Source organism: Ranitomeya imitator, chromosome 5 (assembly GCF_032444005.1).
Source record: "Ranitomeya imitator isolate aRanImi1 chromosome 5, aRanImi1.pri, whole genome shotgun sequence".
Lineage (NCBI taxonomy): Eukaryota > Metazoa > Chordata > Amphibia > Anura > Dendrobatidae > Ranitomeya > Ranitomeya imitator.
The window spans coordinates 300,924,415-300,946,684 of NC_091286.1; the positions used below are offsets into that span (position 1 = coordinate 300,924,415).

The window sequence follows — 22,270 nt, forward strand, 5'->3', positions numbered from 1 at the left end:
CAAACCCACCCCTAACCCTAATCTCAACCATAACCCTAACCTGAACATGCCCCTAGCCCTAATCCCAACCACACCCTGTCCCCAACACACCGCTAACCCTAATCCCAACCCTAACCACACCCCTAACTCCTACGCACCCCTAACCCTAATCCCAACCATAACCCTAACTACACCCCTAACCCTAATTCCAACCATAAATGTAATCCAAACCCTAACTTTAGCCCCAAACCTAACCCTAATGGATCGCCCCCAGAGTAGGGCAATCGGGTACTCGGCACCAGGTCCTGCGGTTCGGGGGATGTCACGGTGGCTGACCCCGTCCGTGGCCCTCAGGGGTGTCCAGTAAGAGAGTTTATATATGGGCGAGGTGCAGTAAAGAACGAGGAGACAGGTTTGCAGTCTTTTTACCTTGTTTACTGAAGACTTCAGATGGTATCCTCAGCCCGGAGCGCTAGATGACAGGGCAGGCAGAGTCTGGTCGGTCTGAAGGCAGTTCCAGAGTCCCCTTATCCAGGTGGAAATCAGTAGCCTTCCTACTAGCGCCTGGGTGTTGTAGTACCTCCCTGCTGAGCTTCTCGGTAAGGTCCTCACAACTCTTGTAGATGTTCTGGATGTTGTTTCTTCCTCTCTGTCCCCCAGGTGGCGTGGATAGGACAAACCCGTATGACTGATGGCCTGAGGCTTGTTTATAGGGACACTAGAGACGCCCCGACCCCCACAAGTTGCCACCGTGTCTTCTTAAGTGTTTAGGTCGGACAGCTAACTTGGAATTGACTGCCCTGCCAGTCTCTGGAGCAAGGCTTAACCCCTTCATGACCCAGCCTATTTTGACCTTAAAGACCTTGCCGTTTTTTGCAATTCTGACCAGTGTCCCTTTATGAGGTAATAACTCAGGAACGCTTCAACGGATCCTAGCGGTTCTGAGATTGTTTTTTCGTGACATATTGGGCTTCATGTTAGTGGTAAATTTAGGTCAATAAATTCTGCGTTTATTTGTGATAAAAACGGAAATTTGGCGAAAATTTTGAAAATTTCGCAATTTTCACATTTTGAATTTTTATTCTGTTAAACCAGAGAGTTATGTGACACAAAATAGTTAATAAATAACATTTCCCACATGTCTACTTTACATCAGCACAATTTTGGAAACAAAATTTTTTTTGGCTAGGAAGTTATAAGGGTTAAAATTTGACCAGCGATTTCTCATTTTTACAACGAAATTTACAAAACCATTTTTTTTAGGGACCACCTCACATTTGAAGTCAGTTTGACGGGTCTATATGGCTGAAAATACCCAAAGGTGACACCATTCTAAAAACTGCACCCCTCAAGGTACTCAAAACCACATTCAAGAAGTTTATTAACCCTTCAGGTGCTTCACAGCAGCAGAAGCAACATGGAAGGAAAAAATGAACATGTAACTTTTTAGTCACAAAAATGATCTTTTAGCAACAATTTTTTTATTTTCCCAATGGTAAAAGGAGAAACTGAACCACGAAAGTTGTTGTCCAATTTGTCCTGAGTACGCTGATACCTCATATGTGGGGGTAAACCACTGTTTGGGCGCACGGCAGGGCTTGGAAGGGAAGGAGCGCCATTTGACTTTTTGAATGAAAAATTGGCTCCACTCTTTAGCGGACACCATGTCACGTTTGGAGAGCCCCCGTGTGCCTAAAAATTGGAGCTCCCCCACAAGTGACCCCATTTTGGAAACTAGATGCCCCAAGGAACTTATCTAGATGCATAGTGAGCACTTTGAACCCCCAGGTGCTTCACAAATTGATCCGTAAAAATGAAAAAGTACTTTTTTTTCACAAAAAAATTTTTAGCCTAAATTTTTTCATTTTCACATGGGCAACAGGATAAAATGGATCCAAAAATTTCTTGGGCAATTTCTCCTGAGTACACCAATACCTCACATGTGGGGGTAAACCACTGTTTGGGCACATGGTAAGGCTCGGAAAAGAAGGAGGGCCATTTGACTTTTTGAATGAAAAATTATCTCCATCGTTAGCGGACACCATGTCGCGTTTGGAGAGCCCCTGTGTGCCTAAACATTGGAGCTCCCCCACAAGTGACCCCATTTTGGAAACTAGACCCCCAAGGAACTTATCTAGATGCATATTGAGCACTTTAAACCCCCAGGTGCTTCACAGAAGTTTATAACGCAGAGCCATGAAAATAAAAAATAATTTTTCTTTCCTCAAAAATGATTTTTTAGCCTGGAATTTCCTATTTTGCCAAGGGTAATAGGAGAAATTGGACCCCAAATGTTGTTGTCCAGTTTGTCCTGCGTACGCTGATACCCCATATGTGGGGGTGAACCACTGTTTGGGCGCTCGGAAGGGAAGGCACGCCATTTGGCTTTTTAAATGGAAAATTAGCTCCAATCATTAGCGGACACCATGTCACGTTTGGAGAGCCCCTGTGTGCCTAAACATTGGAGATCCCCCAGAAATGACCCCATTTTGGAAACTAGACCCCCAAAGGAACTAATCTAGATGTGTGGTGAGGACTTTGAACCCCCAAGTGCTTCACAGAACTTTATAACGCAGAGCCATGAAAAAAAAAAAAAATTATTTTCTCAAGAATGATATTTTAGCCTGCAATTTTTTATTTTCCCAAGGGTAACAGGAGAAATTTGACCCCATAAGTTGTTGTCCAGTTTCTCCTGAGTACGCTGATACCCCATATGTGGGGGTAAACCACTGTTTGGGCACATGCCGGGGCTCGGAATTGAAGTAGTGACGTTTTGAAATGCAGACTTTGATGGAATGCTCTGTGGGCGTCACGTTGCGTTTGCAGAGCCCCTGATGTGGCTTAACAGTAGAAACCTCCCACAAGTGACCCCATTTTGGAAACTAGACCCCGAAAGGAACTTATCTAGATGTGTGGTGAGCACTTTGAACCCCCAAGTGCTTCACAGAAGTTTATAACGCAGAGCCATGAAAATTAAAAAAGAAAAATTATTTTCTCAAAAATGATCTTTTAGCTTGCAATTTTTTATTTTCCCAAGGGTAACAGGAGAAATTTGACTCCAAAAGTTGTTGTCCAGTTTCTCCTGAGTACGCTGATACCCCATATGTGGGGGTAAACCACTGTTTGGGCACATGCCGGGGCTCGGAAGTGAAGTATTGACGTTTTGAAATGCAGACTTTGATGGAATGCTCTGTGGGCGTCACGTTGCGTTTGCAGAGCCACTGATGTGGCTTAACAGTAGAAACCCCCCACAAGTGACCCCATTTTGGAAACTAGACCCCGAAAGGAACTTATCTAGATGTGTGGTGAGCACTTTGAACCCCCAAGTGCTTCACAGAAGTTTATAATGCAGAGCCGTGAAAATAATAAATACGTTTTCTTTCCTCAAAAATAATTATTTAGCCCAGAATTTTTTAATTTTCCCAAGGGTAACAGGAGAAATTTGACCCCAATATTTGTTGTCCAGTTTCTCCTGAGTATGCTGATACCCCATGTGTGGAGGTAAACCACTGTTTGGGCACACGTCGGGGCTCAGAAGGGAAGTAGTGACTTTTGAAATGCAGACTTTGATGGAATGGTCTGCGGGCGTCACGTTGCGTTTGCAGAGCCCCTGGTGTGCCTAAACAGTAGAAACCCCCCACAAGTGACCCCATTTTAGAAACTAGACCCCCCAAGGAACTTATCTAGATATGTGGTGAGCACTTTGATCCCCCAAGTGCTTCACAGACGTTTACAACGCAGAGCCGTGAAAATAAAAAATCACTTTTCTTTCCTCAAAAATGATGTTTTAGCAAGCATTTTTTTATTTTCACAAGGGTAACAGGAGAAATTGGACCCCAGTAATTGTTGCGCAGTTTATCCTGAGTATGCTGGTACCCCATATGTGGGGGTAAACCACTGTTTGTGCGCACGTCGGGGCTCGGAATTGAGGGAGCACTATTTGACTTTTTGAATACGAGATTGGCTGGAATCAATGGTGGTGCCATGTTGCATTTGGAGACCCCTGATGTGCCTAAACAGTGGAAACCCCTCAATTCTAACTCCAACACTAACCCCAACACACCCCTAACCCCAACTGTAGCCATAACTCTGATCACAACCCTAACCACAACCCTAATTCCAACCCTAACCCTAAGGCTATGTGCCCACGTTGTTGATTCGTGTGAGATTTTTCAGCATCATTTTTGAAAAATCCGCGGGTAAAAGGCACTGCGTTTTACCTGCGGATTTCCAGTGTTTTTTGTGTGGATTTCACCTGCGGATTCCTATTGAGGATCAGGTGTAAAACGCTGCGGAATCCGCACAAAGAATTGACATGCTGCGGAAAATACAATGCAGCGTTTCCGTGCGGTATTTTCCGCACCATGGGCACAGCGGATTTGGTTTTCCATAGGTTTACATGGTACTGTAAACCTGATGGAACACTGCTGCGAATCCGCAGCGGCCAATCCGCTGCGGATCCGCAGCCAAATCCGCACCGTGTGCACATAGCCTAATTCTAAAGGTATGTGCACACGCTGCGGAAAACGCTGCGGATCCGCAGCAGTTACCCATGAGTTTACAGTTCAATGTAAACCTATGGAAAACAAAAATCCCTGTACACATGCTGCGGAAAAACTGCACGGAAACGCAGCGGTTTACATTCCGCAGCATGTCACTTCTTTGTGCGGATTCCGCAGCGGTTTTACAACTGCTCAAATAGAAAATCGCAGTTGTAAAACCGCAGTAAAATGCGCAGAAAAAATGCGGTAAATCCGCCATAAATCCGCAGCGGTTTAGCACTGCGGATTTATCAAATCTGCAGAGGACCAGAATACGTGTGCACATACCGAAACCCTAACCCTAGCCCTAACCCTAGCCCTACCCCTAACCCTACCCCTAACCCTAGCCCTAACCCTAGCCCTAACCCTACCCCTAACCCTAACCCTATTCTAACATTAGTGGAAAAAAAAAATTATTTTATTTTTTTATTGTCCCTACCTATGGGGGTGACAAAGGGGGGGGTCATTTATTATTTTTTTTATTTTGATCACTGAGATATAATCTATCTCAGTGATCAAAATGCACTTTGGAACGAATCTGCCGGCCGGCAGATTCGGCGGGCGCACTGCGCATGCGCCCGCCATTTTGGAAGATGGCGGCGCCCAGGGAGAAGACGGACGGACCCCGGCAGGATCGGTAAGTATGATGGGGTGGGGAGCACGGGGGGTGGATCGGAGCATGGGGAGGGTGGATCGGAGCGCGGGAGGGGTGGAACGGAGCACGGGGGGGTGGAACGGAGCACGGGGGGGTGGAACGGAGCACGGGGGGTGGATCGGAGTGCAGGGGGGGGTGATTGGAGCACGGGGAGGGTGATTGGAGCACGGGGGGAGCGGACAAGAGCACGGGGGGAGCGGAGGACAGGACGGAGGGGAGCCGGAGCAGTGTACCGGACAGATCGGAGGGCTGGGGGGGCGATCTTGTGGGGTGGGGTGGGGGCACATTAGTGTTTCCAGCCATGGCCGATGATATTGCAGCATCGGCCATGGCTGGATTGTAATATTTCACCAGTTATAATAGGTGAAATATTACAAATCGCTCTGATTGGCAGTTTCACTTTCAACAGCCAATCAGAGCGATCGTAGCCACGGGGGGGTGAAGCCACCCCCCCTGGGCTAAACTACCACTCCCCCTGTCCCTGCAGATCGGGTGAAATGGGAGTTAACCCTTTCACCCGATCTGCAGGGACGCAATCTTTCCATGACGCCACATAGGCCTCATGGGTCGGATTGGCACTGACTTTCATGACGCCTACGTGGCGTCATGGGTCGGGAAGGGGTTAAAGACAGTTGCTCCCTCGGTGTCCCTGGCTACCGGCTCCTGTGCTTCAGAAAGGAGCAGCTTGTTCCTGGCTGAACTCCCTCTGGTATTTCTCTCTCCTGTGCCCTGATTTCCTGCACACTCTCTGCAGTATGTTCACCTTTTAGTGTCCTTTCCCAGGAGTTACAGCACGTCATGCCAGCAGAGCTCCTCTCCTTCTGTCTGCCTGACAGGAACTGAACTCTTTTCCCTCCAGATCAGGATGTAAGTAGGAAAGCTCACCCTAAACAGGCTTAGAGCTCCCCCCTCTGGTCTGGAGTGTGAACATGTTGCATGTGTGTGATACCTGAATGTGGTTGTCTTTCATTGCCTTCAGACATGACATCACTTCTCCCCTGAAAGGATAATGACATCACTGCGACGACCAGGACACTGGGGCACCGCACTAACTTTAGCCCTAACCCTAAATCTAGCCCCAACCCTAACCCTAACTTTAGCCCCAAACCTAACTCTAAATTTAGCCCCAACCCCAACCCTAACTTTAGCCCTAACCCTAAGTTTAGCCCCAACCCTAACCCTAACTTTAGCCTCATCCCTAACCCTAAGTGTAGCCCCAACCCTAACTTTAGCACCAACCCTAACTTTAGCCCAACCCTAACTTTAGCCACATCCTTAACTGTAGCCTCAAACCTAACCGTAGCTCTAACCCTAGCTTTAGCCCAACCCTAACTTTAGCCCCAACCCTAACTAACCCCAACCCTAACTGTAGCCCTAACTTTAGCCCCAACCCTAACCCTAACTTTAGCCCCAACCCTAACCCTAATGGGAAAATGAAAATAAATACATTTTTTTTTTACATTTTATTATTTTTCCCTAACTAAGGGGGTGATGAAGGGCGTTTGATTCACTTTTATAGTGAGTTTTTAGCGGATTTTTATGATTGGCAGCTGTCACACACTAAACGACACTTTTTATTGAAAAAACAGTTTTTGTGTCTCCACATTTTGAGAGCTATAATTTTTCCATATTTTGGTCCACAGTTTATATGAGGTCTTGATTTTTGCAGGACGAGTCGATGTTTTTATTGGTGCCATTTTCGGGCACATGACATTTTTTGATCGCTTTTATTCCGATTTTTGTGAGGCAGAGTGACCAAAAACCAGCTATTCATGAATTCCTTTTGGTGGGGGGGGGGGAGGGGTAAGGGAGGGGGTTTATACCGTTTCATGTTTGGTAAAATTGATAAAGCAGTTTTATTCTTTGGGTCAGTACGATTACAGCGATACCTCATTTATATCATTTTGTACACGATAAAAACTATTTTATATAAAAAATAATTATTTTTGCATCGCTTTATTCTAAGGACTATAACTTTATTTTTTCGCTGACGATGCTGTATGGTGGCTCTTTTTTTGCGGAACAAGATGACGTTTTCAGCAGTACCATGGTTATTTATATCCTTTTTGATCGCGTGTTATTCCACTTTTTGTTTGGCGGTATGATAATAAAGCATTGTTTTTCGCTTGTTTTTTTTTCTTCTTTTTTTTACGTTGTTCACTGAAGGGGTTAACTAGTGGGACAGTTTTATAGGTCGGGTTGTTACGGACGCGGCGATACTAAATATGTGTACTTTTATTGTTTTTTTTTAAGTTAGATAAATGTATTTATTGGAACAATATTTTTTGGTTTCTTTATTTAGGAATTTTTATTTTTTTATTTTTTTTACACATGTAAATATTTTTTTTTTTTAATTTGTAACATTGCCCCAGGGGGGATATCATACGATAGTGTGAGATCGCTGATCTGACACTTTGCTGTGCACTGTGTCAGATCAGCGATCTAACAGGCACTGCAGGGAGGCTTCCTGGCACCTGCTCTGAGCAGGCGCTTGAAAGCCACCTCCCTGCATGACCCGGAAGTAGCCCCGTGACCATTTTGGATCCGGGGCCTGCAGCGAGGAGACGCTCGGAGCAACGCGATCACATCGCGTTGCTCCGAGGGTCTCAGGGAAGCACACAGGGAGCCTCCTCCCTGCGCGATGCTTCCCTATGCCGCCGGAACGCTGCGATCATGTTTGATCGCAGTGTTCCGGTCGTTAATGTAGCGGGAGCGGTCCGTGACCGCTCCTGACACATTGTGTCGGATGTCAGCTGTGATAATCAGCTGACACCCGGCGGCGATCGGCCCCGCCCCCCCACCGTGAGCGCAGCTGATCACCACCGTGAGCGCAGCTGATTACCCATGATGTACTATCCCGTCCCTGGGAATTAAGTCCCAGGTCACCTCGATGGGATAGTACGTCCAATGGGATTAAAGGGTTAAAGATAGGTACGCATGATGCATGCGAATCTATGCAGATCGTACGCTGCGCGCACAGACGCAAATGTGAAACCAACCTTAACCCCTTTCCGCCGCTGCCCTTTTTCGTTTTTGTGTTTTCGTTTTTCGCTCCCCTCCTTCCCAGAGCTATAACTTTTTTATTTTTCCATCAATATGGTCATGTGAGGGCTTATTTTTTGCGGGACGAGTTAGGCTAGGTTCACATTGCGTTAATGGGTTAACGCTAACGGACTGCGTTGCACGGCGAAAATGTCGCAATTAACGCTGTGCAACGGGTCCGTTAGCGCACCCATTGATAGCAATGTGATTTGTGCCTGTAGCACATCGCTAGCGCATGCCATTTTTGGCACACGCTAGCGATGTGCCTTTCTTTTGTGACGGACCGTCCAAGGTCCGTCCCTCGCTAGCGCAGATCGGGGATCTGCACTAGCGGGGACGGTGAACGTGGACCCAAAATAAACATTGCGTTAGCGCAATCCGCTAGCGCTATACGCTTAACGGATTGCCCTAACGCAATGTGAGACTAGCCTAATACTTTTAAACAACACCATTGGTTTTACCATGTATTGTACTAGAAAACAGGAAAAAAATTCCAAGTGCGGTGAAATTGCAAAAAAAGTGCAATCCCACACTTGTTTTTTGGTAAGAACAAATGAGGGCACTCACCGATCTTCATAGGATTCAAAACTTTATTACATCTTCACATAAAATGCATGACCGGAGCTTGCAGCGCCGCTGATGATGTGAGCAGGGGAGCAACTGAGACGACGGCCGTTTCGCGCTGTGCTAGCGCTTCTACGGGTCCATTGGTGGACCCGTAGAAGCGCTAGCACAGCGCGAAACGGCCGTCGTCTCAGTTGCTCCCCTGCTCACATCATCAGCGGCGCTGCCAGCTCCGGTCATGCATTTTATGTGAAGATGTAATAAAGTTTTGAATCCTATGAAGATCGGTGAGTGCCCTCATTTGTTCTTACCTATGGACTCTAGTGTTTTCTGTTGAAGAGGTGCACCCGGGTCAGGATTCTCACAGCTGCAATTTCTATATCTGATATACACACAATTGAGACCTGTGGACATATCACTGGTTACCGTTTATGAGCAGTGCCACCCTTCTTTTTCTTTATATCCACACTTGTTTTTTGTTTGGCTTTTTTGCTAGCTTCGCTAAATGCTAAAACTGACCTAATATTACGATTCTCCAGGTCATTACGAGTTCATAGACACCAAACATGTGTAGGTTATTTTTTATCTAAGTGGTGAAAAAAAATTCTAAACTTTGCTTAAAAAAAAAAAAAAAAGCGCCATTTTCCGATACCTGTAGCGTCTGCATTTTTCGTGATCTGGGGTTGAGTGAGGGCTTATTTTTTGTGTGCCGATCTGACGTTTTTAATTATACCACATTTGTGTAGATATGTTCTTTTGATCGCCCGTTATTGCATTTTAATGCAATGTCGCGGCGACTCAAAGAAAAAGTAATTCTGGCATTTCGAATTAATATCTCGCTACGCTGTTTAGCGATCAGGTTAATGCTTTTTTTTATTGATTGGGCGATACTGAACGCGGCGATACCAAATATGTGTAGGTTTGATTTTTTTTTTTTTGTATTTTATTTTGGATGGGGCGAAAGGGGGGTGATTTAAACTTTCTATATTTTTTAAAAAAAAAATTTTCATAGTTTAAAAAACTTTTTTTTTTTTACTTTTGCCATGCTTCAATAGCCTCCATGGGAGGCTAGAAGCTGGCACCTCTGGATCGGCTCTGCTACACATCAGATCGCTGCTATGTAGCTGAATTGCAGGCTTGCTATGAGCGCTGACCACAGGGTGGTGCTCATAGCAGGCCTGCATCAGTAACCATGGAGGTCTCAAGGACCTCTATGGTTACCATCCTGATGCATCGCCGACCCCCAATCATGTGACAGGGTTCGGCGATGTGCTCATTTCCGGCCGTGTGGCCGGAAGCGGTAGTTAAATGCCGCTGTCAGCGTTTGACAGCGGCATTTAACAGGTTAATAGAGGCGGGTGAATCGCGATTTCACACGCCGCTATTGCGCACACATGTCAGCTGTACAAAACAGCTGACATATCGCGACTTTGATGTGGGTTCACCGCCAGAGCCCACATCAAAGGGGGAGACGCGACATGTGCAGTACTATTATGGCGCATGCCGTGAAGGGGTTACACTTTTCCTCTGATTGTTCCACTCCTGGTTTTGGCTTACAAATACTGATGTAAAATACTGACCGAATGCTGGTTCTGTGACCATAACCTTACAATCAATTCAGGCCTGCAAGAAATTGTGGAAAATGTGGACAAGAATAATTGTGCTGACCAGTATTTGCCCCATTTAGATAGCAGACCTGTGAATGGCTGTGCATCTGAATATTGTTATTATGTGGACCCTAGAAATAGATTATTTCATTTAATTGATCTCTGCTTTTTCTTTGCATTCTAGATCAAAATAGAAAAAGAGCTAAAAGGCATCTACCATAAAATGTTTGAACCTCTACATGTGCCTCCTGAGCTATTTAAGAGACTCACTGGACAATTTTGTAATATTCAAGCTTTGGAAAAAGGGCAAACATATGCAGTAGAAGACAAGACTTCTGTTGACGCCCGTTTAAGTATACTTCTGAGAGGAAAGTGAGTGTTTTATTTTGTTACTTGACATCTGCATAGTTGCCTTCACTTTATTACGTTGATGATACCTTTAAATTAATGGGGTTATCAGGGACTATGTTAATGGCCTATCCTTAAAGAGAACCTGTCACCCCCAAGGTGTTTGTAACTAAAAGAGCCACTTTGTGCAGCACTGATACTGCATTCTGACAAGGTGGCTCTTTTAGTTCAGGTCCCTGGCACTGCTGCAGTAATCGTTTTTGAAATTTGTCCCTAATACCTCTGTAAGGTCACCTCTGTAAGTTCAAAGGGCAGCACAACTGCACATGCCCGAAAAAAAAAATTAACAGCTCAGGCGCAGGGGACGCTAACGAAGGAAGAGAAGGCGGCGCCCGGCGTGTAGAGGCCGTGAGTGACGACTGGGAGGCGCCTGGATTAGGGAGGAAAGACCTGCCTCCCTGGCGATTTTGAGGTATGAGGGACAAAATTAAAAAACGATTATTGCAGCAGTGCCAGGGACCCGAACTAAAAGAGCCACCTTGTCAGAAGGCGGCATCAGTGCTGCACAAAGTGGCTCTTTTAGTTACAAACGCCTGGGGGGGTGACAGGTTCCCTTTAAGAAATGTCATCAATATCAGATCTGTGGGAGTCTGACTCTTGGCCTCCCCATATGCCTATTAGGGTATGTGCACATGTTGCGGATTTTGCTGCGGATCCACAGTGGATTTGACGCTGCAGATTCGCAGCCGTTTTCCAGGCGTTTACAGTACCATGTAAACCTATGGAAAACAAAATCCGCAGTGCACATGCTGCGGAAAAACGTGCGGAAACATAGCATTCATGTCCGCAGCATGTCAATTCTTTGTGCAGATTCCGCAGCGGTTTACACCTGCTCCATAATAGGAATCCGCAGGTGGAATCCGCACAAAAAACGCATAAAAACACAGTGCTTTTTACCTGTGGATTACTCAAAACAGGTGCGGAAAAATCCGCACAGGTTTCATCTACGTGTGCACATACCCTTAATGTCTACCAGTTAAGCAGTGCAGTGGTAATGCAGCTTGCTGCAGCTCAGTCCTATTCATGAAAATTGTTGTTCTGCAATACTAGACATTGCCACTGCAAAATTTACAAATCAGTACCTTTTGAACATAGAAGAGGACAACATGAATCAGTTAATTGGCAGGGGTGTTTGGAATCTGAAGCTTACCTATTTAATACTAGATGGTGGCCCGATTCTAACGCATCGGGTATTCTAAAATATGTATGTACATCGCGCTTAGCACAGCTACGTAGAATATAGCACAGCCTCGTAGTATATAACACAGCCTCGTAGTATATAACACAGCCTCGTAGTATATAACACAGCCTCGTAGTATATAACACAGCCTCGTAGTATATAACACAGCCTCGTAGTATATAACACAGCCACATAGTATATAACACAGACAGCTACGTAGTATATAGCACAGCCACGTACTATATAGAAGAGCCACGTAGTATATAGCAGCCACATAGTATATAGCAGCCACATAGTATATAGCATAGGCCACGTAACACAGACAGCCACGTAGTATATAGCACAGCCACATAGTATATAGCAGTCACGTAGTATATAACACAGCCCACATAATATATAGCACAGCCCACATAATATATAGCACAGCCCACGCGGTATATAACAGGCCACGTAGTATATAACACAGCCCACGCAGTATATAACACTGCCCACGTAGTATATAACAGCCAGGCAGTATATAACACAGTCCACCTAATATATAGCACAGCCCACGTAGTATATAGCACAGCCCACGTAGTATATAGCACAGCTCAAGTAGTATATAACACAGCCCACGCAGTATATAACACAGCCCACCCAGTATATAACACAGCCCACATTGTATATAGCAGTGTGGGCACCATATTCCTGTTAAAAAAATAAAATAAAAAATAGTTATGTACTCGCCCTCCGGCGTCCACCGAAGCTGTCCCGATGCGCGCGATGCTGCCGCCAGCTTCCATTCCATTCCCGCTAAGTCATCTGGGTAATTTCGCAATGCATCACTGGGAACGGAAGCTGGCGGCAGCATCACGCGCATTAGTGGACATCGGAAGGTGAGAATAGCACAATTTTTTATTTTTTTATTACTTTTAACATTATATATTTTTACTATTGATGCTGCAAAAGCAGCATCAATAGTAAAAAGTTGGTCAGGGATGGGGCGACACACTGGCACTGACTGGAGGGGAGTAGGGAAGGGGCACTGACTGGAGGAGAGTAGGGAGGGGCCAATTCGCGGCCGGACTAAGCCTGTCGCTGATTATCAGCGACGCGGGATTTCCGTTACAGACAGACAGACAGACAAACAGATGGAAGTACCCCTTAGACGATTATATAAATAGATTGATAGACAATACTATAGATAGGCCAAAAATATTATAATCCTGGAGATTTTGCAGTTCAAAATTACCCGTGTGTTTTTCTATTCTGATTAAGGCAGTTCCAGCAGGTCCTTCTCTCCTCAGACAATTTTCAGTTTAGCGGTTTCATTTTTTCCTCTTTTTAAATAGCCATAGCGTTTCTTTTTTCTTTTTTGCTCTGACATAGACATGAGGGTTTTGTAGGACAAGATGTAGTTTGGAATAACATCATTCATATTACATATAGAGTAAGGGAAACTGGCAAAAAATAATTCCATGTGCTGTGAAATGGTAAAAAAAAATGCAATTTCAACATGTATTTTGGTTTTATTTCTACAGTGTTCATTGTACAGTAAAAAATTACTTGGAACCACTAATATTTTCTTGGTTTAAAAAATTCTAAATCTTGTGTAAAAAAATAAAATACAAACTGGTGTGTGCTGTCATTCTCTGAGATCCTTCATTTTTTAATATACGTATATTAGTCAATGGAACTGTATGGGGACTTGTTTCTTGGATGGCAAGCTGGTGTTTTTACTTATACAATTTTGTGGTACACACTATGCTGATGAACATATGCTTTATTGGATTTTTTTTTAGCGTTATTGCGGCAACCGAAAAAACACAGTTGTGCTTTGATTTCTTTTCTCGTTACAGCATGTACCAAACAGGTTAATAATTTTATGTTTTGATAAATCAGACTTTTTTGGACACAGCGACACCAAATAGTATTACTGTATGTAGTAAAAATAAAAGGCTCCTGTTGTGCCCAGCCACAGGTTAGATATTACAGAAAAGATCACATGACAGGCACGGGGGCATTCAGGCAGTACTCAGCTGTCATTGCCACCTATCGGCTTATTGCAATCACATTTCTAGGGTGCCAGTGGGCGCCATAACTAGTGTCTGGGCTAAATCATGACACCTGTTTGTGTTTTTTTGGGGGATGGGGGTTAGTAACAAACTGCTTTTGGGGTTCAGGATTTTCTGAAAGTGGACAACCCCTTTAACCCCTATCTGACCTCGGACGGGATAGTACGTCCGAGGTCAGATCCCCTGCTTTGATGCAGGGCTCCGCGGTGAGCCCGCATCAAAGCCGGGACATGCCAGCTGTTTTGAACAGCTGACATGTGCCCGTAATAGGCACGGGCAGAATCGCGATCTGCCCGCACCTATTAACTAGTTAAATGCCGCTGTCAAACGCTGACAGCGGCATTTAACTACCGCTTCCGGCCGGGCGGCCGGAAATGACGTCATCGCCGACCCTCGTCACATGATCGGGGGTCGGCGATGCGTCTCCATTGTAACCATAGAGGTCCTTGAGACCTCTATGGTTACTGATCGCCGGTGGCTGTGAGCGTCACCCTGTGGTCGGCGCTCACCGCACACCTCCATTTCTGCTACATAGCAGCGATCAGCAGATCGCTGCTATGTAGCAGAGGCGATCGAGTTGTGCCTGCTTCTAGCCTCCCATGGAGGCTATTGAAGCATGGCAAAAGTTAAAAAAAAAGTTGAAAAAAATGTTAAAAAAATAAAAAAATATAAAAGTTTCAATCACCCCCCTTTCGCCCCAATCAAAATAAATCAATAAAAAAAATATAAAATCTACGCATATTTGGTATCGCCGCGCTCAGAATCGCCCGATCTATCAACTAAAAAAAAGCATTAACCTGATCGCTAAACAGCGTAGCGGGAAAAAAATTCAAAACGCCAGAATTACGTTTTTTTGGTCGCCGCGACATTGCATTAAAATGCAATAACTGGCGATCAAAAGAACGTATCTGCACCGAAATGCTATCATTAAAAACGTCATCTCAGCACGCAAAAAATAAGCCCTCAACCGACCCCAGATCACGAAAAATGGAGACGCTACGGGTATCGGAAAATGGCGCAATTTTTTTTTTTTTTTAGCAAAGTTTGGAATTTTTTTTCACCACTTAGATAAAAAATAACCTAGTCATGTTAGGTGTCTATGAACTCGTACTGACCTGGAGAATCATAAAGGCAGGTCAGTTTTAGCATTTAGTGAACCTAGCAAAAAAGCCAAACAAAAAACAAGTGTGAGATTGCACTTTTTTTGCAATTTCACCGCACTTGGAATTTTTTTCCCGTTTTCTAGTACACGACATGCTAAAACCAATGATGTCGTTCAAAAGTACAACTCGTCCCGCAAAAAATAAGCCCTCACATGGCCAAATTGACGGAAAAAATAAAAAAGTTATGGCTCTGGGAAGGAGGGGAGTGAAAAACGAACACGGAAAAATGAAAAATCCCAAGGTCATGAAGGGGTTAAGCTTAGGGGGGGTTATACTGTTTCCATATGCATATTATCCCCTTGCCGACAGTAGATGTACCAGTACGTCTTATTTTGCAGTGCATTCCCGCAAATGGTAGTTCCGGTACGTTCTGAAGATCGGGCGGACACAGGAGTGGTATCTCAGCTTAACTGCTGAGTCCCGGCTTAACAGCCAGGGATGGTGCCCACAGCGTCCCCGGCTGTTTAACCCTCTATATGCCACGATCAATGGCGATTTAGAAGGCTAGGAGAGAGAGCTCCCTCTCCCTTCTGATCGTCACCCCCATAATTCTGGACTGCCAATGGTAGTCATGGCAACTGGAGGTCAATTGACGAGCTCTGGTTCAGTTAGCTGCGGTGGCTTGTTAGACCATGGCAGGAGCATGGTCTAAAAGGTGTTCTGTTAGTGTAATACTGACAGGTATAATATATGGAATAATATAACAAGCCCTGTTGTGAATTCTGTGGCAGAGCTCCCTCTTGTGGTCACGAGTGGTACTGCGGCTTCTGAGTTTCCTTCCTCAGGTGATGTGGTGAAGTCGTTAGGTGCTGCTCTATTTACCTCCAACTAGTGCTTTGCTCCTGGCCTCCAGTCAATGTTCTAGTATTGGTCTTGCTTCCTCCTGGATCGTTCCTGTGGCCGTCTGCTCTGCATAAGCTAAGTTTTGCTTGTGTTATTTTTGTTTTGCTATTTTTTCTGTCCAGCTTGCTTTATTGGTTTTTCTTGCTTGCTGGAAGCTCTGGGACGCAGAGGGAGCACCTCCGTACCGTTAGTCGGTGCGGAGGGTCTTTTTTCCCCTCTGCGTGGTTGTTTGTAGGGTTTTGTGTTGACCGCAAAGTTATCTTTCCTATCTTCGGTCTGTTCAGTAAGTTGGGCCTCACTTTGCTAAATCTATTTCATCTCTGCGTTTGTATTTTCATCTCTACTCACAGTCATTATATGTGGGGGGCTGCCTTTTCCTTTGGGGTATTTCTCTGAGGCAAGGTAGGCTTGTTTTTCTATCTTAGGCCTAGCTAGTTTCTCAGGCTGTGCCGAGTTGCATAGGGAGCGTTAGGCGCAATCCACGGCTGCCTCTAGTGTGGTTGGATAGGATTAGGGATTGCGGTCAGCAGAGTTCCCACGTCTCAGAGCTCGTCCTATGTCTTTTGGTTATTGTCAGGTCACTTTGTGTGCTCTGAACTTCAAGGTCCATTGTGGTTCTGAATTACCTAATCACAACAAAGCCCAAACTGAAACATATAGTTCCAAATTTCTCCAACATGCTCACAACCACCATGGGGGAGCCTATTTAAGGAGAAGTATCACTAATGAGTACATATAGGACACTCCCACAACTAGCTTATACAGACAGAACCGGAGTACAAGTCCATACTAAAATAACAATTTATTGTATACAAATAGATAAAAATCCAATATCAATTATATTTATACAAATGGGTATACAAAAAGTTGCAAGCAAAAGAAACAGTGGAGGTAGCACAGATGAAAAACCAGCACGGAGAAAAACTGATGCCAAATGTATTAATAAAGTGCCTAGTGCAACAGATAGAGCCAGGGGAAGGGGATCAGGGGGTGTAAGGTCATATCGACTAATCAAAATCCATGTGGACACTCACAGAGCCCTGTACACAGGCTCCAATCAATCACATATTGTAAGTGATTGCACCAAAACCCCCCTTAAATCCTTACCCCTGGAGCTGGCACTCAGAGATGACCACCCCCTGACGAAGCTGACGCGAAATGCGCGTTGGGGCTGCAGCGTGGATCATCTCTGAGTTTTTTGTAAAAAACAGAAGTTTTTTTTTAGTGTGTGATAGTAGCCAAACATAAAAAAGATATAAATCTGGTACCACTGATTAACTTTAAACCCTTCTAACTTCTAATAAAAAAACATTGTTTCAAAAAATTATTCTGATGTAAAGTACTAAGTTTGAAAATTGTAAAATTTTTGCAATTTTTGACAAATTTTTGATATTTTCATAAATGCAAACAATTTTGACCAAAATTTACCACTATCATATCAAGTACAATATGTCACAAGAAAACAGTCTCAGAATCAGTAGGATCCGTTGAAGTGTTCCAGGGCAATTACCTCATGAAGTGACACTGGTCAGAATTGTAAAATTTTGCCTGGTCAGGAAGGTGAAAACAGACTTGGGGTGAAGGGGTTAAGCTTAGTGAAGTATTTGCTCTATTTGAGCAGGATTTGGCTCATGTATTAACACATCCTGACAATTTTTTTGCTAATTTTTCATGATTAGGCATATTATTAAAGTAAATACATACCATAAAATGAACCATTAATAAAGATCTGCCATAGGGACCTCAAACCCTGTGGGGAGGCCCTATACAGAACATTAAGGAAGGAAACTCCAAGACTGAATTAACCCCTTAACGACCGACCGAAATTCCGCTCTGAATTTTCCACAGCATGTGCACTGCAGATTTTGTTTTCCATAGGTTTACATGGTACTGTACACCACATGCAAAACTGCTGCGAATCCGCAGGGCCAAATCCTCTGTGGATCTGCAGCCAAATCCCCAACGCGTGCGCATACCCTAATTTATCTTTCCTCTGATGTGGAGAAAACAGTATGATAGAAATGTTAGAAAAGAGATCAGGTAGATGGCAGCGTGTGCAACCCTATTTTTATTGGGTAATCTAATATATAAAGCTGAATGTGTGTGTGTGTGTATGTCCGGGATTGGCATCTGCACCATCGCAGCTACAGCCACAAAATTTGGCACAGTCACACGTCTGGACCCCGAGGCGAAATATTAACCCCGCGTGTTCCAATTCACCAAACAATTTTGCCCCTAGCTACATAATGGGGAAAAAGTGAAAGGAAAAGTGTTGGAGGCAAATTGACAGCCAGGAGGAGATGGCATACAGGTATATACTATATACATGGGAGATGACATACAGGTATATACTATATATAGGGGAGATGACTTACAGGTATATCTAATATATAAAGTTGAATGTGTGTGTGTGTGTGTATGTCCGGAATTGGCATCTGCACTGTCGCAGTTACAGCCACAAAATTTTGCACAGTCACATGTCTGGACCCCAAGAGCATCATAGGCTATGTTGTGAGGCGAAATATTAACCCCGCGCGTTCCAATTCACCAAACAATTTTGCCCCTATCTACATAATGGGGAAAAAGTGAAAGGAAAAGTGATGGAGGCAAATTGACAGCTACCAGATGTGAACAAGGGGGACTTAAAGAGTGAGAGCGATGGCGCCAAAGAGTATATACCATACAGTTGCTAAGGTGGGGCCCCGACATGGGATGCTCACCACACACGGGGATATGAACACACACACACAAAATGCGCCACACACTACCACGTGCTTGAACACATATACCACCCTCAGCACACATTTCACCACACATACACCAACCTCGCCACATAAAAGTCGAAACACAAAAGTCGCCGCTCAAAACTCGCCACGCGCAAAACACGCCACGTGCAAAACTAGGCTCACGCAAAACTCGCCACACGTGCAAAACTCACCTCATGGAAAACTCGCTACACGCTGAAAAATTGCTACATGCACAAAAGTTGCAACACATGCAAAAGTTGCCTCACAAAAAACTTGCACATACTCCAAATGCACCACACATAAAACTCGCCACGCACAAAACTCGCCATGCGCAAAACTTGCTGCACACAACTTGCTATACTAACCTGTCACATGCAACTCGACATAAAAAGTTGCTAGACGCATGTCGCCACACAAAACTCATCTCACAAAAGTCACTACATGCATGTTGCCACACGCAACTCAACACACACAACTTGACACATGAAACTCGCCCTAAAACACACACAAGTCTGGTATTATCCTTCAAAAATAAAAATCTGATTAATAAGCAAACTACAAGAGCAACAACTGTACCATATAGGAAATACGGCAGCTGTCAGTCACATGACCTGTCTATTATGTGTATGTGTGAGCTAATATATACTGCCAGGGGGGAGGGCTTCCTGTTGGCTGGGGATTTATCAGGCTGCCAATTTAGCTTACAAATACTGAGGTAAAAATACTGAGCAAATAACGTGTGAACGAGGTCTAATACAGGAGGAGATGACACACAGATATATGCTATATACAGGAGGAGATGACTCACAGGTATATACTATATACAGGGGAGATGACACACACACATATATACTATATACAGGGGAGATGACACAGGTATATACTATATACAGGAGGAGATGACATACACATATATACTATATACAGGAGCAGATGACACACACAGGTATATACTATATACAGGAGGAGATGACACACAGGTATATACTATATACAGGAGCAGATGACACACAGGTATATACTATATACAGGAGGAGATGACTTACAGGTATATATATACAGGAGGAGATGACACACGTATATGCTATATACAGGAGGAGATGACATACAGGTATATACTATATAAAAGAGGAGATGACACATAGGTATATAGAGGAGGAGATGACATACAGCAGGTATATACTATATACAGGGGAGATGACACAGGTATATACTATATACAGGAGATGACATACAGGTATATACTATATACAGGAGGAGATGACATACACATATATACTATATACAGGAGCAGATGACACACAGGTATATACTATATACAGGGGAGATGACACACACGTATATACTATATACAGGAGGAGATGACACACAGGTATATACTATATACAGGAGCAGATGACACACAGGTATATACTATATACAGGAGGATATGACTTACAGGTATATATATACAGGAGGAGATGACACACGTATATACTATATACAGGAGGAGATGACATACAGGTATATACTATATAAAAGAGGAGATGACACATAGGTATATAGAGGAGGAGATGACATACAGCAGGTATATACTATATACAGGGGAGATGACACAGGTATATACTATATACAGGAGATGACATACAGGTATATATTATATATAGGATGAGATGACATACAGGTATATACTATATATAGGAGATGACATACAGGTATATAGTGTATACAGAAGAGATGACATACAGGTATATACTATATACAGGAGGAGATGACACATAGGTATATACAGTATACAGGAGGAGATGACATACAGCAGGTATATACTATTTACAGGGGAGATGACATACAGGTATATACTATATACAGGAGATGACATACAGGTGTATACTATAAGGGAGATGACAAACATGTATATACTGAGGGGAAAATGAGAGGTGTGAGGTGAAAATGAGGGGTGTGAGTGCAAAATGAGAGGAGTGAGGGAAAATAGTGGAGTGATTGGAAAATGACAGATGTGAGGTCGAAATGACAAGTGTTAGGGGGGAATGAGAGGATTGAGGGGGAAAATGAAAGATGTGAGGGGTACTATAAATAACCACAGATATTTACTATGCCCAGGCAACGCCGGGCTCTTCAGATAGTTACATAATAAAGTGCATAGTGTGATTCTAGAGTATGAGGGACAAGAATGAGGTAGTGGGGCGGTAAATATATGTAACAATGATAGTGGTATCTAGAGCAAGAGTGCCCTAAACAGGTATGACCAACCCATGTCCTGCAGATTCTTACCCATAATAAGATGTCTCGGGTCACACACAGCACAGCCCAAACCCGCGTTTCCCATTGACTTCCTCAGTGGGCTATGCTGCATTGTGTGTCGAGCCAGATCTTAAATATCCCCCCACCAGGTGTAAAGAGTTGCTGGTGTCGGTGCATGTGTCTAGTCATCTATGTTGGAAGTTACATCGCTTGGGGCTGACAACATGACACTACGGGTCACAGTGATCGTTGCGCTGATGTAACTGACCCGCACATGTCATTACCTGGCGCCATAGGATCGCAGCAAGCTGGAGACATGTGCCTCTCCGCCTTTAATTTCTGCTAGGTGCACCATGTTTACCTCCTTGTCTTTATGTCCGTAGGTCGAGATTTTTTACTAGATTAGTTGTTGAGGATTTTAAAACCATTAGAAACTATAAGAAAAGGGACAATTTGACCCCTTCCCAACAACGAGCACTGGGAGAAATTAGGTTGTGGGATGATGTAGTTATCAAGCCTCTAGATAAGGGAGAAACATGGTCATATGGCCGGTGGAGAGGTACAAGAAAGAAGCATTTAGACAATTACATAAAAAAGACACCTATACCCAGAGGTGCCCCAGAGTCCCTTATCAAGCTTCCAAATCCAACTACTCAGCATCTTGGAAATTGCATATGAAAGGGAATTAATTACCAACAAAGTTCTGGGGGGACTCCTTGTACAGTTTCCAGTTATCCCTACCGTCTACCTTCTCACCAAGGTCCACACGGACACGGATATGGTGGACACGGATATGGTTCTCATCACAGTGGATGACGAATCTTTATATGCCAGCATCCACCATGATGATGGCTTAAGGGCCGCCAGTTTTTTCCTTGAAACCAGTAACCTTGAGGCTGATACATGTGAGCTGGTATTGGAGTTGTTGCAATTCATTCTAAGGCTACTTTCACACTAGCGTCGGACTCGGCCCGTCACAGTCCGACGCTAGCAGTGAATGCGCCGCACAACGGAGGCAGCAGATGCATTTTTCCTGTGCATCCGCTGCCCCATTGTAAGGTGCAGGGAGATGGGGGCGGAAAAAGCGGTCCGTCTGTGTCAATGTGTTGCGCGTGTGTCAATGCGTCGCAATGCGTCGCTAATGTTAATCTATGGGGCAAAAACGCATCCTGCAAACAACTTTGCAGGATGCGTTTTTTCCCATAAATGACGCATTGCGACGTATTGCAAAAAACGCTAGTGTGAA

At 44.2% G+C, this 22,270-nt stretch overlaps 1 protein-coding gene across 2 annotated transcripts in view; it reads left to right on the forward strand.

Moving 5' to 3' along the window:
* The window catches only part of POPDC1 (popeye domain cAMP effector 1), a 235,102-nt gene that overhangs the window by 154,068 nt on the left and 58,764 nt on the right, over positions 1 to 22,270 (forward strand). For both annotated transcript variants that reach the window (XM_069726299.1, XM_069726298.1), the window contains exon 4: positions 10,573 to 10,760. In XM_069726299.1, the coding sequence (XP_069582400.1) occupies positions 10,573 to 10,760 (188 nt within the window). The remainder of the gene's footprint in view (positions 1 to 10,572; positions 10,761 to 22,270) is intronic.